At 34.6% G+C, this 18,039-nt stretch overlaps 2 protein-coding genes across 2 annotated transcripts in view; both read left to right on the forward strand.

The window, feature by feature from the left end:
- The window catches only part of LOC150094706 (cell adhesion molecule Dscam1-like), a 211,049-nt gene that overhangs the window by 38,531 nt on the left and 154,479 nt on the right, over positions 1–18,039 (forward strand). The window lies entirely within an intron of this gene.
- Positions 1–18,039, forward strand: part of LOC150094707 (hemicentin-1-like) — a 108,650-nt gene that overhangs the window by 6,105 nt on the left and 84,506 nt on the right. Inside the window, exons 2-4 of the mRNA XM_090411587.1 lie at positions 2,694–2,972; positions 5,494–5,658; positions 12,999–13,283. Coding sequence (XP_090267713.1) covers positions 2,694–2,972; positions 5,494–5,658; positions 12,999–13,283 — 729 coding nt within the window. The remainder of the gene's footprint in view (positions 1–2,693; positions 2,973–5,493; positions 5,659–12,998; positions 13,284–18,039) is intronic.

Consider the following 18,039-nt stretch of genomic DNA (forward strand, 5'->3'; position numbering starts at 1 on the left):
TTAGAAAAAAAGTTTAGTTTAGAAGATTATTATTATTATTCGTGACGCCTCCAAGGAGTCTGAAGACTCATCGCGGGAAGACACCTATTGTTCAACTCTCCGTCTCCACCACTGCACTGATCCTTTACTACCAATCATCTACATCAGCGCAATCCACTGACCACCACCACAGCTAGTATTTTTTGTCTGTAAATTACATGTGTTCTGAAGTTCCGATTTGTCTGTATGCGGGATGAAAAACCCGAGTTTCCGGGAGAAAAATAACTGTTACCTCCGTATGAGGTAACCTCCGTATATGGACTTTTTCAAAAGTCCATATACGGAGGTTACTTTATATGGACTTTTTCAAAAGTCCATATAAAGATTCCTCCCGTCATGATGAGATTAGAACTTAGGCCTTTTCCAATTGAATGGCGTAACGTACTGTCGTTCTTCCAATTGCGCTACGGAGGCGCTAGATATAGCAGCATCTTCTAACGCTTTTTATTTTCAGCTTGAATTCTTAGATTAAATAATGCATCATCATCATCATCATCATCATCATCGTCGTCGTCGTCATCGTCATCGTCATCATGCGTATCAAGGATTTAGGCCTAGCATGACCTGTTACGGCCTTAGAAGTCATCGTTGAATCGTTTAAGAGGACGTCCTGGTTTTCTTTTTCCTAATGGCTTGTACTTTATGGCTTGTTTTGGTAATCTTTCTGTTTTCATTCTTTGAACGTGTTCCATCCATTTATGTTTATATTTTTTAATTTTTTTCTATTACTGGCTCTTGATTTAATTCTTTCATAATTTCTTCGTTTCTTTTGTGATCAAATAGGGTATACTTTTCAGTTTTTCTCATAAACTTCATTTCCGCTGTTATTAATCTTTGTTTGTTTTGTTTTATTGTCCAGATTTCTCTTCCATTCATTAAGACTAGTAGGGCTAATGTATTGTATACTTTTAGTCTGGTTTGTTTTTGAACTAGGTTTGGTTTAAATATAGAGTTAATTACATCTTTTATTTTTAAATAGTTTGTAATTTTTACGTTTATATCTTTTTCATTTTCATATGTGATTATACATCCTAGGTAGTTAAATGAATTCACCTGTTCTAAGATCTTGTTATCTATTACTATTTTAGTTCTTGCTGGATCGTGTCCTTTAAAGGCCATAGTTTTTTAGTTTTCTGTTGATATTATCATACCATAATCTTTGGCTATCTCATTTAGATATAAAATAGGTTTCTGTAAGTTATCTTCAGAATTTGTAATTATTATTTGGTCGTCGGCAAAAAGGAGAGTGTTTAAGTTCACTTTAGGAGAAAGTTGAATTCCTTGCTGGAAATTTTTATTCCATTTTATTATTATTTAATTTAAGTAAATATTAAAAAGAGTTGCTGAGAGGGGACATCCCTGTCGGACCTCTTGGTTCATCTCTCTCGTATATGCTCGTGATTTAATCTTATTTGTAATTGATTATTTTCATATATACTTATGATAGCTTTTAGGATATTATTTAGTATTTGTCTTTCTTTTAATATGTTAAATAATATGTTTTTTAACTTTGTCAAATGCTTTTTCGAAATCGATAAATGCAATATGTGTTTCTAAATTGTATTCTCTTCTTTTCTCTATTATTAATTTTAGGCAAAAGTCCAGGATTATATAATGCTCCCCAAGATATTCAGGTTTATGTTTTATGGTATCTGCTTATCTTTCTTTATCGATTCTTATTTTACTTTGTCAATGTTTATTTAAAATATCTGCAGGTTTATTCAAACGTTTTATTTTTTCACTGTTCATGGATCGAATCCTTCTTCTTTACTCATTACTACAATCGGATTTTACTATTCCTATATAATGAAACCGGAAGCTTATGGATGCTGTACCTCCATGGTAAACGATTGCAAAAGTTATGCATTTTCCTCATTACTAAGGCACCCGAAGGATTTCTTTCATATGAACATCATTCTTTTTCTGACTAAAATGTCAAAGATAGTGTTTACTTACAGAAGGTTTCGTCTGTTCTCTTTTTTTTTTCAAACAGTTTTAAAAACATCTTTAGTGTATAACATCATGCGAGAACCTATCGAACCATTAGTTAAAACATAACGAAAAAACTATTTATTTGTTATTGCTTGCAAAATTTTTACCATATCTTAACCATCTGTGCAAAAGGTTCAATTACAGATATGTCTTGAAATGCAACGTAGTGTACAATATTTCAACGTGTAATGATATAAATTTGTGTGTTCATGCACTTGGAATTACAGGTGAAGAGCTAGGTCTGAAATACCATTAGAGTCCATTCTGAATAGAACCAAGAGAACATAAATAGATGCTTATCAATATTTCCAGAATTTGGAAAATGTTGAGGCAATGATAATTATCAAGTTCTAAAAACACCTTAATAATTGTGTCCTTAGAAATCTTCCGGATTTTGAACACACAGTGCAGAGACATTTACATTTCTATCATCACATTCAAATGCTTTGCGAACATTCTAAAATAAATTAAAAACAATAAAACCAGATTTCACTCCTTCCAGAAAATTTTAATCAATTATATATATATATATATATATATATATATATATATATATATATATATATATATATATATGCAATACATACAGTTATGCTATATGATAAACTTAAACTTAATTCCCAAAAAAGTATGAGTTAACTTCCAGATGTTTTTTTCTACAGCTGCAAAAATTCAACCTTTTATTTTTCCAAAACAAGTACTAATTGGCCAGAAAGCAAGCGCCACCTGCACTGCTATCTCAGGGTCTCTTCCACTTGATTTCCGCTGGCTCAAAGATGGTTTCGATATTACCGTTGGTTCCCATATAACAGTGCGTACATTGTCTGATATTTCTATCATTGTGGTAGAAAACGTGAGGTCTGATGATGCTGGAAATTACACATGTGTATTGAGAACCCCTACAGGTTCAGACTCATTTACTGCAGCACTCAATGTCAGAGGTAAGATAATTATGAAAGGCATGACTTTTGTAAATTAGATTCATTAGCTTTATGAATAGAAATGATATTAACATAATAAAATCTTTAGGATGAAATGCACGAAGTTGTTCTTGAAACATTTCAGCTCCATCCAAGTGGGTTCTGGAACCAACAAACTTTGATATCACTGTCGGAGGAAACTTATCATCAGAATGCTCGGCATCGGGACTTCCCACACCAACAGTAATATGGAGGAAAAGAAAGAGTAAGCTGACACTATAATTCTAAATTTAATTATTATATTTATGAAATCACTTAGTACTCTTAATCATATAAGTTAATATTTATTGCTTTATTTTGTTGGAGGCTTAATGGATTGTATACAGCACTCAGAAAGGATTAAAACAGAATTTAATACTTCCTATATTTCGTTTCAGTCACTGAGACATCTCCAGGGATTACAAAAAACTAATGTAACATATACACATTAACCACACAATACTAAGCCCAACCATGTGGGTGACCAGATCTAAAGTCCTACCTAGGTGGGGCGCCCTCTGTTGGTAGCCTGGAATGTAAGGTGTTGGATCTCTGATGATAAGTGTTTCCCAAATCTTAGGAAGCTTAATACAACCGTATTTATTGAGATTTGGTTGATTTCTGAGAGCTGCTGCTGATTGATTCTAAAAATAGTCTCTCTTTTTTGAATTTGCTATGGTGGAGCATGGTGGTTTTTTTCTATGAGATCCTGTGGGTTGTATCCAAGACATGGTCAGCCAGGCCTGACTGACCATAGTCGTGGTTGCAGATGTGTGACTTGTAGTTCCTCCGGACGGATGGTTGATGATCTGCCTGTCTGCCCAAAGTACGCCAGCTTACAGGAACAGGGTACTTTATAAACTCCAGGCACTGAGAAATGAGGGAGCTGATCTTTTGTAGAACAGATAAGGGTAGCAAGTTTGCGGTGGGGCTTAGATGCTGCGTGTAGGTTGCACGTGTTTAAATTCTTGGCTATTTTTTCCGATGTGTCATTGATGATCTGCCTGTCTGCCCAAAGTACGCCAGTTTACAGGAACAGGGTACTTTATAAACTCCAGGCACTGAGAGATGAGGGAGCTGATCTTTTGTAGAACGGATAAGGGTAGCAAGTTTGCGGTGGGGCTTAGATGCTGCATGTAGGTTGCACGTGTTTAAATTCTTGGCTATTTTTTCCGATGTGCCAGGGATGTAGGCTATAGTGATGGCATTTCTAAACTCTTTCTGAAGAGAAGACCGGGGAATAGGGGAGGAACTGATTGTTATTTTTTTAATACTGTGATCGCTGTTGCCATTGGAGAGGAAAGTGTTGTATGTGTTCAAGGTCATTTGAAAGGTCGGTTCCACTGGAACAAAGATTATGGGCTCTCTTGGTTAGAGTTTTAATAATGCCATATTGTTGAGCGGGATGGTGGTGGGAGAGTTTGTGAATGTATCTACCTGTGTGCATAGGTTCTTTGTATACAGTGAAGGAAAGTGTACCGTTAGGAAGGCGTGTAACTAAGGTGTCTACGAAGGGTAAACAATTGTTCTTTTCCTTTTCCATCGTAAACTGGATTCTAGGATGTAGGCTGTTGAGGTGACTGAGGATGGAGTCTAATGTGTCTGGGCCATGAGGCCAAATAGACAATACATCATCTACATATCTTAGCTAGACAGAAGGTTTGAGAGGGACTGAGTCTATGGCTGGTTTTTCCCGCTGCAGCCTCTACAAACGGATTTATTACTTTCTCCGCATATAATGTTAACTTCTGAAGTGCTGATTTTCCTATTCTTATGATTAAATTTTGTGTGTGTGTGTGTGTGTGTGTGTATGTTTGTGTGTGGTTGTCAGTTTATGAGTCACACTTGACAAATTATAAAATCTCAGTTATTATCATAATACATTTTAATGAATGATAGCTTTTAAATAGTTTAACTATCTAGGTATTACTTCTGGTATTCTTAAATTATAGAAATTCTCTCTCTGTGTTCTTCTGATAAGATGCTACGTTCAGTAAAAACACATAAAAATACCAAGTTTGTAGCGAACAGAACTTACATCCCTTTTATGAGAATTGCCAAGAAGGTGTTCTAATAAATTACTAATTATATGAAGAGCCAAAGACTTCAATTCGGCGACATGAACTTATTTAAGTTAAGGGGTATTACATCCCATATTCAGCTTGCACTACCAAATAGGTCAGGTACTGTACTATCCAAGTATTTGCTTACGCTTGGAATCGCCGAACTTTATATAGTTTCTATATTCGGCATGAAACTCTTTGAGTTTCTTATTCGGCTAAGAAACAATATGGAATTTAATATCCCTTAACTTAAATAAGTTCATGTCGCCGAATTGAAGCCTTTGGCTCTTCATATAATTAGTAACATAAAAATTTGTTTGTTTGTTTTTTCAGTTCTGTTTAATTGTTGACTTTTGTTTTGTTAAAAGAATTTTTGGAAAAGCAGAAACTTACAGATTTATTTTTGCATAATATTACAATACATATTTCTGTTCTAATAGATCAATCACATAGTGATATGATCGATGTGACTCAGAAGCAGTTTCCAGGAGGAAGTAAGTTGTTGATAATCAAAGCCACAGAGGATGACAGTGGCTACTACACGTGCGAATCCAATAATGATGTAGGAACACCTCTGAATAAAGGAATAATTATAACAGTGTTGGGTAAGGTTTGAACTTTCATGCTTAAATAATGTCACAATGTATTAACCTTTAATCCATGCTTTATATTTCCCATCTTTTATGTTATAATTTTGAAATTATAGTATTTTTCCATTACTAGTTCAGAATATCATAATTTGTTGAGTGTATTTTGTAAAACTTTGAAATTATTTTATTTGTCATTTGTTAATAAAATAGCAGCTGAAATATTTCTTGAATAGATTATTGTTATATGATTATTATATTTTGTTATATAACAGCGGTAACCAATCTTTGCTACCGGTTCGCTGCGGCTCTGGAGTCAATATTGTTTTTTATTCTGTTTCTCATAAAAGACAAAAAATCGTGAATCATATATAATATTTTTCACAGACATATAAATACATATATTATATGCATTTATATGTTTATATTTATATTTAATCTTATATTATTCTATTACTAAATCACTTAAGGAATTCTCAACGTATATAAGAATATAAATTAAATAACACTTTAATAAATATTTCCGATATTTCGGCAACGTCACGTTTCCATCTTCAAAAGGAACTTACAAAAAAGGCACGTGCACATAGGCACTACAACACAGTAACTGAGAATGAAGTGAGGAAGCTATTGTTCTCTTAAAAGTCCTGATGGTGCCACCTAATGGGCTATGTAGGTGTTCTTGGCCGTTGGGCTGAAGGTCTGCTGATGTAAGCCTCCCAAATCGGGGAAGTCTCATGCAACACAATTTGTTGAGGTTTGGAGAGTTGAACATGGAATCAGCCTCAGCCTGTTCTTAGGGCTGAGGCTGATTCCATGAATAGTCTTTCAAATTTGAACTTGCTACTGTGTATTATTGTAGTTTTCTTCCACCGTATTCGGCGTGTATCCAGAGCATTGTCTGCAAGACCCGAGTGGCTGTACTTGTGAAAAAGGATGTAGTCCTTGTGTTCCGAAATTCTGATATTCGCTGTCCTGCCTGTTTGTCCAAAGTAAGACAGTTTACAGCTGCAAGGGACCTGGTATACACCAGGTAGTTCTAGGGGAAGTGATTGGTCTTTAGTGGAGCGGATAAGGGATGCCAATTTTCTGTATGGTCTGTAACAGGAGGTCAAGTCTTGTTTTCTTAAGATTTTGGTAATTTTTTCCGAGGTGCCTCGGATGTAGGGAATGGTGATGGATTTAGAGTAATCCTTGTTGAGGGGGGGGGGGGGGCTGTGATTTGTTGGTTTCAATATTTTTTGGATTTTATAGGGGGGGTAGCCATTGGCTGAGAAAGTGTTGAGGATGTGATTTAGTTCAATGTTCAGGCCTTGACTTTTGTACAGATTAGTTTAGCCCTATTGTATAGTGTTTTCACCACTCCATATTGTTATGAGAGGGAGGGGGGATTGTTGGTGAATGTACCTGCCTGTTCCATTAGATTGGTGGGTGACTAGTGTGTCTAGGACAGGGAGGCTTGTTGTTTCTTCTTTTTCCAGAGTGAACTCGATTCTGGGGTGTTGGTTGTTTAAGTGTGTTAAGAAGGAGAGGAGTGTATCAGAACCATGTGGCCAAATAGCGAACACATCATCAACATAGCGAAGCCATATGGTTGGTTTTTGTGGGGAAGAGGCTAAGGCTGTTTCTTCAAAGACATCCATAAAGAAATTGGCCAAGGGTGAGGAGAGTGGTGATCCCGTGGCTATCCCCTCTATTTGTTTGTAGAATTTTCCCTGCCAAACGAAATAGCCTGAGTTCATTGTGAACTGAAATAGGGCTGAGATATTTGGAGGAAATTTAGCTTGGATTAGCTCTAAAGTTTTCTTGAGTGGGACATTGTGAATAACGAGGAGACGTCAAAAGCTGACCATTATGTCAGCATGTTGGAGTGTAAGGTTTTCTATGCTGACTTTGAAGTGGGCTGAGTTTTTTATGTGTGATGATGTGTTGCCAGTATAGTGTGTGAGCGCTTTGGCCAAATGTTTAGCTAATTTGTATGTCGGGGAATCAATGCCATCTACTATATCCACTATGGGATGTAATAGCACATTTTCTTTATGTATTTTTGAGAGTCCATAAATACGGGGGAGGGGTATAGAGTTAAACGGTTTTAATCTGTTAGTAATTTCTACAGGCCAAGAAGTGACCTTCTTAAGGAGCCTGTGAAGTTTTCTGATTTTTGAGTTGGTGGGATTGTATTCGATAGGGAGGTAAGTAGTCCGATCTAATAGAAGGGCTTTAGTTAGTTAAGTGCTACAGTTGCATTCCCTTATCCTCTTTGGTGATAACTATTTCTTTATTATTCCTCATTTCCTGCAGAACTTTATACTTATTGGATATGTTGGTTTTTGCTGGTCTAGCTTTGGAGAGGACACAAGCTACATCCAGTCTTACACTGTTGGCGATTTGATTCGGAAGGTGGCGGATTCCGCGTTCGATCTGGATCATAATATCCTCACTAGGTATTTTTCTGGGAGCAATGGCGAAGTTGTGGCCACGTGAAAGCACGTTGAGTGCCTTCAGGGTGACTGAAGAAAGGTTGATTACGGTGTTCATAGGAAGTTTTGGATTGACGGTACAGTTCTTTTTTAATTTTTCGAATTTTGTGATATGTCGTATTTTCTCAAATTCTTTCTCTGTTGCGGTCAGGGATGGAGTAAAACCCATAGGGCCCTAAGCACTTAAAAGATTTTGGTGCCCCATATATATGTAATTCAAAATATAAACAATAATAAACCATAAAATAAATTTTCATTTTTCAAAATGAAACAAAACTTATAGTAAGATGGAAAATAATGTTTATTTTTGTATACTTCAACTTTATTTAGATTTCAAAAGTTTTCTCCTACTTTTTTTAATTGCAAAATCTTTGATCAGATCCTCAAAATTAATCTTATGTAACACATCTGCTTCTATACTTAGTAGATATAAGGCATTCAACCTGCCTTGTTGCATAGTTGTTCTGATGGGATTCGTAATATACTTCAACTGAGAAAATGAACGCTCAGCTGAACAATGTGTGACCATTAATATTAAAAATATACGAAAGGCAATGTCTAAATTTGAAAAGGCACACTCAATATTGTCTTCTACAATTATTTTATAAAGTTCACCATGCCTGAATCTTGTTTTTACATTTTTTGTTGCACTGAACTTATGGCGCACATATGAGTGAAACTGTTGAAACTCAGCTGAGAAATTAGTGTTCAAGTCCTCTGGGTAAGCATCAATCAGCTTTTGACAACACTGAGAATACCTTTCAATTTCAGTAGATGATGAAGTCACTGAAGTAGCATTGCGTGGCACATCACTTAGAAAAGAAAATCTCTCTCATATTTCTTTGTATATCTCTCCTCTTCTCATCTCAGTTTCAAGTTTGTCAACAATTGTGTAAAAGGTGGTGATACGAAATTTATCTCTGGCATTCAGATATACTTCTGGAGCATCTCCGTCATTGGGTACCTTCTTTCTGATACGCTTGCGAGTTTGAGCTGCCTTGTAATCAACATCTGGTAGCACTTCCTTTGTAGCTGCTTCATATCTTTCAAATTCATTTCGTGAAGTGTACAATTGATCAGCTAATGATCCATACAGATCTACACATGTTTTTAAGTTGACATCCTCATTCTGTAGAACTTGTCTTACTCTATGAAAATTTTGCAAAATATCATCCCAAAAATTCAACATAAAAACGAATTCTAGCTCTTGCATCTTATTCGTAATATTATTTGCTTCTCTTCTAGTGTCTCCCTTTTGTGACTGGTCTTCGGCTATACAGTCTAACGCTTCTACAATTTGAAGAAAAGATTTCAAAATTTCTGCTGTTGCCAAAGCATGTGCCTCCCATCTGGTATCAGAGAGGGATTTTAAGACATTTTCATTTCCAATACAACCTTTAAGAATTGTCCACCGAAGAATTTCTTGTAGAGAAAAAATTAACCGCCTCTTGACAGCCCAGACATGTTAGCAGCGTTGTCATAAGACTGACCCTTACATTTTGAAAGTTTAGCTGACAAACTTTACGTAAGTGCTGCAACACCTGATTTGCCATTTCTTCACCGGTATGGCTTTTCATTTCCAGAAAGGTTAAAAAGTGTTCAATAGGCTGTCCATCTTTTAAGTACCTAAGTACAACACTTAATTGGTCGATATGTGACAGATCTGGTTTGAATCAACTGACAAACTAAAATAACCAGAAGATTTTACTTCATCAATAATAAGCACGTGGACCTTTTGAGCCATCAGTTGAATGAGTTCCTCACAGGTGGCTTTGGACAGATAAGAAGGATTTCCTTTGCCAAAAGTTTCATATTTCGCAATGTGACCTGCTAAAAATGGATCAAACTGACTTATGAGCTCAAGCAGCCCTAAAAATTCCCATTTTGCAATGATCTAAATCTTTCTTCTGTTCCTCGAAAAGATGATGGTAATTCTCGTAGACAAACTTATACGCTGGTTATGCATTACTAAATCACTTAAGGAATTGACAATATATATAAGAATACAAATTAAATAACACTTTAATAAATATTTCCGATATTTCGGAAACGTCACGTTTCCATCTTCAAAAGGAACCTACAAAAAATGCACGTGCACGTAGGCACTACAACACAGTAACTGAGAATGAAGTGGGGCAGCTATTGTTCTTCTAAAAGTTCTGATGGTGTCCCCCCCCCCCTAGTGGGATATGTAGGTGTTGGGCTGAAGGTCTGTTGATGTAAGCCTCCAAAATATGGGACAATCTCATGCAACCAAATTTGTTGAGGTTTGGAGAGTTTCTTAGGGCTGAGGCTGATTCCATGAATGGTCTTTCGAATTTGAACTTGCTACGGTGTATTATTATTACGGTGTTTTAGTTTTTTTTATTATTTTTTTCATGATTTTGTTCTTAATTTACAAAGCTCAGATCACTTTGAGCATTTATAGTGATGAGAGAGTCATGTTTTTCCATATTTTCCATATCGGGAGTCACCTTTAACACTTTTATTGCCAAGCTGAAAATTGGAATTTCGTGTGGTGGCCAACTTTTTTTTTATTTTTTTATTTAGTTAGCGACGTCCGCGCGATAACGCGTGATCGGCCGTTTGGTGAGAACTCGCATCGCGCGATATCGCGTGATTGACAACGAACGTGTTAAACCAGTAAACACAAAATAACATCTTATTTCTTATTTATTAAAGTGTTATTTAATTTATATTGTTATATACATTGTCAATTGCTTTAGTGATTTAGTAATGCATAACCAACGTATAAGCTTGTCTACAAGAATATATTATTCTATATATTGTATTCTATTCTATCTATATTTATACTTGTTATTTAAATATAAATATAAATCTATATTTATATTTAATTATTTTTAATAATAATACAAATATTTTGCGGCTTGTGAATATCTGAAAAACGTCCTATGTGGCTCTTAGTCCAAGGAAAATTTTGGCCACCCCTGTTATATAATATGCACATTATATAATTTTAATTCTGATGTTTAAATGTGATTCTCATTATAAAAATTTATGAAATTAAATGGAAAATATTGTGATCACTATACGTAGTGATCACAATATTCATTACTAGTGATCACAATGTTCATTACTAGTTATTCGTGTAATTTTATGCTTTTATTTAAAAATAATAATAATATTCGTTGTAAATTATTTCGTGTTATTTCACAATTCACTAAACAGAGGGCGCTATAGATGCAGTTTGTAAAGGGCGACAGTTGTTTCAACATTGGCGGAGTACGGGGACACGTATGTTTTGGATAATTATGTTTGTATATTTATGCAGGTATACCCACTATATTGAGAAATTTTGAATAGGATTTGTTCTTTAATTGAATTCTAGTCACCAGTCGTTTTAGATTCATTATATGAGTTTTCTACAAAGCTTCCGTTTTATGCTCTGAAATATGCCTGGCAAGTTTGGATATGTAATGGCGGTTCTTGTAGTGATCTGTGAAGCTAGTAAAGAAGACAATGGTGAGTACTTGAATTTTTTCCCTTATATTGCATAATACAAAATCACTCTTTAGTGATATCTCTAAAACTGACATTCTTCTATTTTTAAGTCGTTAGTCTTCTTGAGATCAGTGTTTATTTATCATAAACTATATTTATAACAGCATTTTAAATAGTAGGTTGATTATGTGTTTGCGCATAGTCGTAGAGGCAGACAGACCATATGTATTTGACCCACGATAATAATTCCTTTCCTACTCGTGATTTCAATAATTCTGTTTACCGTTGATGGAAATACAGTTAAAATCAATTATTATTTAATATACAGCCAAAAGGCTCTATTTTATTTCAATACTTTTTGCACAATGGAACATACTTATGAACAAAATTAGATGAAGAAAAAATTATCTTAAAATAAATTCAGGGTAAAAATTGAAGTTCCATGCGAACTGCGAATAAATAAATGTTAAACGTTAGCAATAACCAATGAAAACGAGATTGGCAATTGCTTATCAGTTAGTTTTTTTAAATTATTTTTTTCATCATTTTGTTCTGAATTTATAAAGCTCAGATCACTTTGAGCATTTATAGTGATGAGGGAGTCATGTTTTTCCATATCGTGGGTCACCTTTAAACCAGTAATCACAAAATAACGTCTTATTTCCTGGATTCTTTTGAACTTTTCTCGAGTTTGACAATATTCTGTGGCTGAAGAATATTGAGCGTGATGTAATTTATTTATTTTATTTTTTAGCATTTTCTGTCATGACTCGAATTCTCACATACTTCCAACGGAAATAAGTACTATGTTTTCTCCTTCCCCAGCTCAAAAAGACAGAGCAGACCCTAACCATTATCAACAACAACCTTTTCCACCAATTTATTCAACTTGTGATAAGTTACGCTATATTTTCACAGGTTTCAGATATTTACAATCAGAATGTCATTTTTAACAAAAACACTGATACTAAATATCGTATTATTAACCTAATAAGAATTTAAAAAATTATACATTAATTTCATCCATAACAAACTTTTAACTTTCAATGTCTGGCCGTTCTTCTATTCTGTTTAAATGCTTTCTGCACAACGGAACTTGCTTAACAACAGAATTAGATGAAAAATATATACATGCATTCGTATGAATTGTGTTTTATCAAAGTGAGCATAATCATTACATTTATGTTGAGTGTCCATTTTTTGCACTTGCCAAAATATTTAACTTCTCTAAGGCATATTAATTACAATTATATTATCATCACGCACATTTTATGAGTATTTCATACATATAAACATTTGCATAAACAGTTAGTGTAATAATTTGAATTAACCCTTTTATTTATAGATTTGAAAAACATTTCTATCAGATAAGATTGAGATTGATATTGAATTGTATTAAGCATATAATACTTACAGGTGTCTTCAGAGTCCGATCCTTTAATTTTCCTAGTCCTTCTGTACTTGGAGAAAGAATTAGTACCATGTGTACAACAACAACAACATCAGGAGAAAAAATTAGTTTTCGGTGGTTCAAAGACGGAGTCGAAATTACCCCGACTTCTCATATTCAAATTCGCTCCTTCCCAGATCTCTCTACAATTGCAATTGAACCTGTTGAGGAAGGTGATAGCGGAAATTACACTTGTAGCGCGACTTCTGGTGGTAGAAGAGATAGTTTTACCACAAGTGTGAATATTTTAGGTATGTGACTATTTTGAAGTGCTAACATTAAGTAATACATTGTTAATATAGAATATATTTTGCATTGAAGTATGAAAATAATCGGTTAAAATAAACTCCTATTCGTCTGTCTGTTTCAAGCCTAAACTTTTAAATTTTAAAATGAAATGCAGCATTATCAGTAGTGGTAAAAAACATCAACCAATATAAACGCTGGCAATAGCACCTAGCTAATGAATAGACATATAACTTAATTTTTAAAAAAATTGAAATATACTCATAATATGTAGCCAAATCACCTTGCAACAAGTCTTGATGTTGTTTTGGAATTATGTAGAAGCAACTAAGGCTATGAGGCGAATGTATTATTTCTGTTAATTGGGTGTATGTGTTACATACACCCAATTAACAGAATGTTATGTTATGAAATGTTATATAAAAAGGCAAATATAAAAAAATAAATGTTAGGACATAAAGGAGAGGGTAAAGGATAAATTATTAATGCAAATATAAGGGAAGTGGAAAATGTGGAATATCTTGTGTTAGGCTTATCGGTTTGACTAGACTGTGAATTACTACATGGTTCACTCAGCAATGGGTTGGTTGCTCTCTCTCAAGCACTAACTGAGTTGCTTTTCATCCGATTTTTCCCATCATAAACATAAAACGTAACTCGCACAGTTCGCTAAAGTATGAACTTGTTACTTCAAAATAATACTAATTTCACTAAAATAAATAATCGAAAATAGAAACCCCCCCCCCCAAATTTTCAGAATTTCAATATTTAATAAAAAGTGAATCAAATATTGTTCCCGACGGTGCTATTCCTACTAGACCATCTCTATTTTATTTCTTTTGAATTTATAGATGGAACTGATTTAAACTCAAGTAGTGATGCAATCATAATCGGTTAATTTACATACTTTCCTAAATTATTTAAATGACCACATAAATTACTAAAATATGGTGTGTGTCGAGTCGAAATAAACTATGTTTTTATGAATTAAAAAAAAAACGGGTCCATTTCCTCATGCATTTAAGTTTTTTATATCTGAAGCATTGTTTGAACAATTGTCTAACATAGCTACATTATATTTATTACACGTAATGCTTATTTACTCCGATAGTGTCAAATATACCTTTGTACTAAATAACAGGGTTCATTATTCACACAACCAAGACTGGTCAATGTGTTATTTCTGTCAGAAATGGCCAATGTGTAGAATTATTCTGGAAATGAAATACACTTCATCTGCGTACGATATCCGAATATTTTATTACTAATAGTTCGCAAATTAATTATTTGAATACTTATTTATCTAGTTTAATTATTTAAATACTTATATTTAGTTACTTTATACCTAGTTCATAGGACTTGTAGAACCAGATATGATTTCTCATGTTTGTTTACTGCCAGAAGTATTCGAAATAAGAGGAACATAATTGTTGCATTGATTCAGTTTATTCACCCCGAAATTGTTGGTATAAACGAGACATGGTTAGATGAGGAGGATATCCTGACAGGAATAGAGATGAACAGATATGATATTTTCGTAAAGTCAGACGGGAAAAAAGGGAGGAGGAGGAGGAGTACTGTTATGGTAGCAGATGAGTTGTGCCCATCTAAGGTGGATTTTCAAAGCGCAAATAGTGGCCGCGGTTTTGAGGCAGTATGTTGTGAGGTAACGGTGAACAGGATGAAATATTTATTTGGGTCGCTATGTGATCTGATAACATGGAGGGTAATGAGAAGGAAATGTATAGATAAATTAGCCTGTCTTGCAAGAAACGATCATCATTATGAGTGACTTAAATTATGGTGATATAGACTGGAAATCAAGAGAATGCATGTCTCTCAAAAACTCCAGAAATTAATTTCTGGAGTTTTTGAGAGATAGTTATCTTAGGCAGTAAGTAACAGAGCAATTACACGAGGATCAAGGGTATTGGATTTTATCATCTCATCAGATGATGTTATTATAAATGTGGTGTGAAATCTTCCACCAGTTGGTGAGAGTGACCATGAGGTGATCACTTGCAGAGTGACCAATCATTTGAGGACGTCTGTTAGAAAGGAATATATGTGCAATTATAAGGCTGGTAATCATGAAAGCTCAGAAAACAGCTTTCGGTAATAACTTGGAAAAGAGTAACTCGATGGAAAGAATATCAATAGTGCATGGGCCCTTCTCAAGAACTATTTGACAGCAGCAATATCAGAATGGCAATATTCCAAAGGTCAAGAGGGTAAATAGAGCAAGTATGAAATGGATTAATCTATAGGTAAGGTATGTAATCTGAAAGAAGTTATTATGGAAGAAGCCCAAAATGAGTGGTTATAATAATCAGTTGCACGATGAGTACAAAAAGCAGGCGAGGAAGGTGATTCGCTTGATAAGGGTAGCAAAAGTTCAGCATGAGCAGCAGTTAGCTAATGCGGCTCTAGAGAAATTTTTTCAATCTATGGCTAGCAGAAGAAAGAATGATTATGGAGGGAAGGCCTTTATTGGTGGAAATGGAGGAATGACAACTGCTGAAGAGGATACAGTTGAGGTATTTAATGAATAATTTAAAAGGTATTTAGTTCTTTTGAATGTGACATCATGCAGAACTTGAATGCAATGGGAAAGGAGGAGGAGGAACTGTTAGTACGTGATTAGGAGGTATATGAGTAATTGAATAAACTTGATGTATGCAAGACTGTAGGACTTGAGGATACCGCACCACGTGTATTTGAGGGAATTTTTGGGAAAGTTAACAACAGCTTTTACATATCCTTTTAACACAAGTCTTTCACTGGACCAAGTTCCAAAGGAGCAGAAACGGTAAAATAATTGTCCCGATTCATAAGGGAAGTGATAAGACTACGGCTTTGAATTATAGGCCAGTCTGTGTATCTGGAGTTGTTAAAGTGTTAGACTTTAACAAACATAAGTTTGTTAAAGGAAGATTGTGTTTCAAATATCTGCTGACTTATTATAATAAAGTGACAAATGCATTGGATAACGGTGATGCATAAATAATGGTATATTTAGATGTTTCAAACGCCTTTTATAAATTGTCAAATCAAATAAGAAGCTGGTGATTAAATTGGAACTGCTAAACAGTAGATTAGTGCGATGGAGTGGAGACTTAACCTCCAAGTTGTCTATGGAGGAGCAGTATCTCAGAAGAGACTTACTAGTGGTATACCCCAAAGGGTCTGTTTTGGATCATTGCTGTTTAGTTTGTATGTAAATATTATTGGGAAAGGTCTGAATAGTGATATGCATCTATTTGCAGATGATGCAAAGTTAGGGAGAGCTGTCAGGAGTAGAGCGGATGCTGTGGCTTTGCAAGGGGACTTGAATATACTTTCTGAATGGCTCAATGAGTGGGGATGTTAATTCAATATTATGAAGTGTAAGATTTTGAAATTTGGGAAGCCGAGATGGGATGTAGATTACACAATCAGTGGAAATATCTTGGAATATGTAGAGGAAATGGACGTTCTGTGAGTGATTGTGTTGTGGACAAGGATCTAGAATTCCGGGGACATATTGCTATAATTGTGATGAGAGCACAGCCTATAATGGGAATAATGCAGAGGTCACTGACTTTTTATAAGGCTTTGATCAGACCACATATGGATTACTGTGCACAGATTTGATCACTTGCTTTTTAAAAAGATGTACTGTAAAAGGTCCAGAGATGATTGAGACTGGAATATTGAGTATGAAGACAGAATGAGAAAATACAATTTGCAGAAATTGGTGGATAGGAGGAGGAGGAGGAGAAAAGGGGATATGATCGAGACATATAACCTGTTAATGGGTTATTACCAGATTAATGTGGAGGAGGTTTTGCACAAAATGAATGAAGATAGGGAGAGAACAAGAGATCATCCATGGAAGCTGTATAAGGAGAGTGTGAGCAAGGATGAGGAGCAGGGTTTTTGCATGGAAAGTAGTGAGTGATTGGAATGCATTGCCCTAGAGTGTGGTGAGCACGGAGGCAACGAACATGTTTAAAGCACGGTATGATAAACTGTATGTGTTAAACAGTGAGACCTCACGCGATGACTCTTTTGACTCCATGGAGATTTAATAATAATAATAATAGTTTGCTAAACTTTTAAAGTTAATACTGCGATGTATGGATGTGCATATTCTACCTAATGTGTTTAACTGAAGTTAAGAATATTATATTGTGAAACCTTTAGAACCTTTGCAAACCCTCTACGTGTTTAGATTTGGAAATCTAGAGTTATTATCGAAGTTGCCAAACATAAAAAGTGGGTTTATTGTGTGTTACGCGTGTACGAAGCATCAGTGTCAAAAACTGTAAGTTTGTGACACTGATGCTTCACTAAATTATCATATTAGGCTCTGCACTGTATAACCATTCGAGGCCTTCTATACGGTGCAGTGCGGTAAAGTATATTTATTACATGTAATGCTTATTTACTCTGATTTTCTTTTCTAATTTTATTATTATTATTTCATGATTTCTAATTTTGTTTTCGAATTTTAGACAAAAAATACCTTTAAAAACTAACCCTATTTGAATTCCGCTGACTTACTTTTATATGGTAGAAATGTTCAATAATTCTAGTTTACAAAATCTTGAATAATTGTGATATCTATACGTTGTATCTATGCATAATATCAAATAAATATAGTACATTTATTTGATAGTATATTCTTCAGATATTTATCCTTTACAATAAATAAATAAATAAAGTTACTGCTGATATGGAAAGATAATGCTTTCCATGTCAAATAATCTGTAATACACT

This window comes from Typopeltis vanoorti, chromosome 21 (assembly GCF_054136105.1).
Source record: "Typopeltis vanoorti isolate ZY-2024b chromosome 21, IOZ_Tvanoo_1.0, whole genome shotgun sequence".
NCBI classification, from domain to species: domain Eukaryota; kingdom Metazoa; phylum Arthropoda; class Arachnida; order Uropygi; family Thelyphonidae; genus Typopeltis; species Typopeltis vanoorti.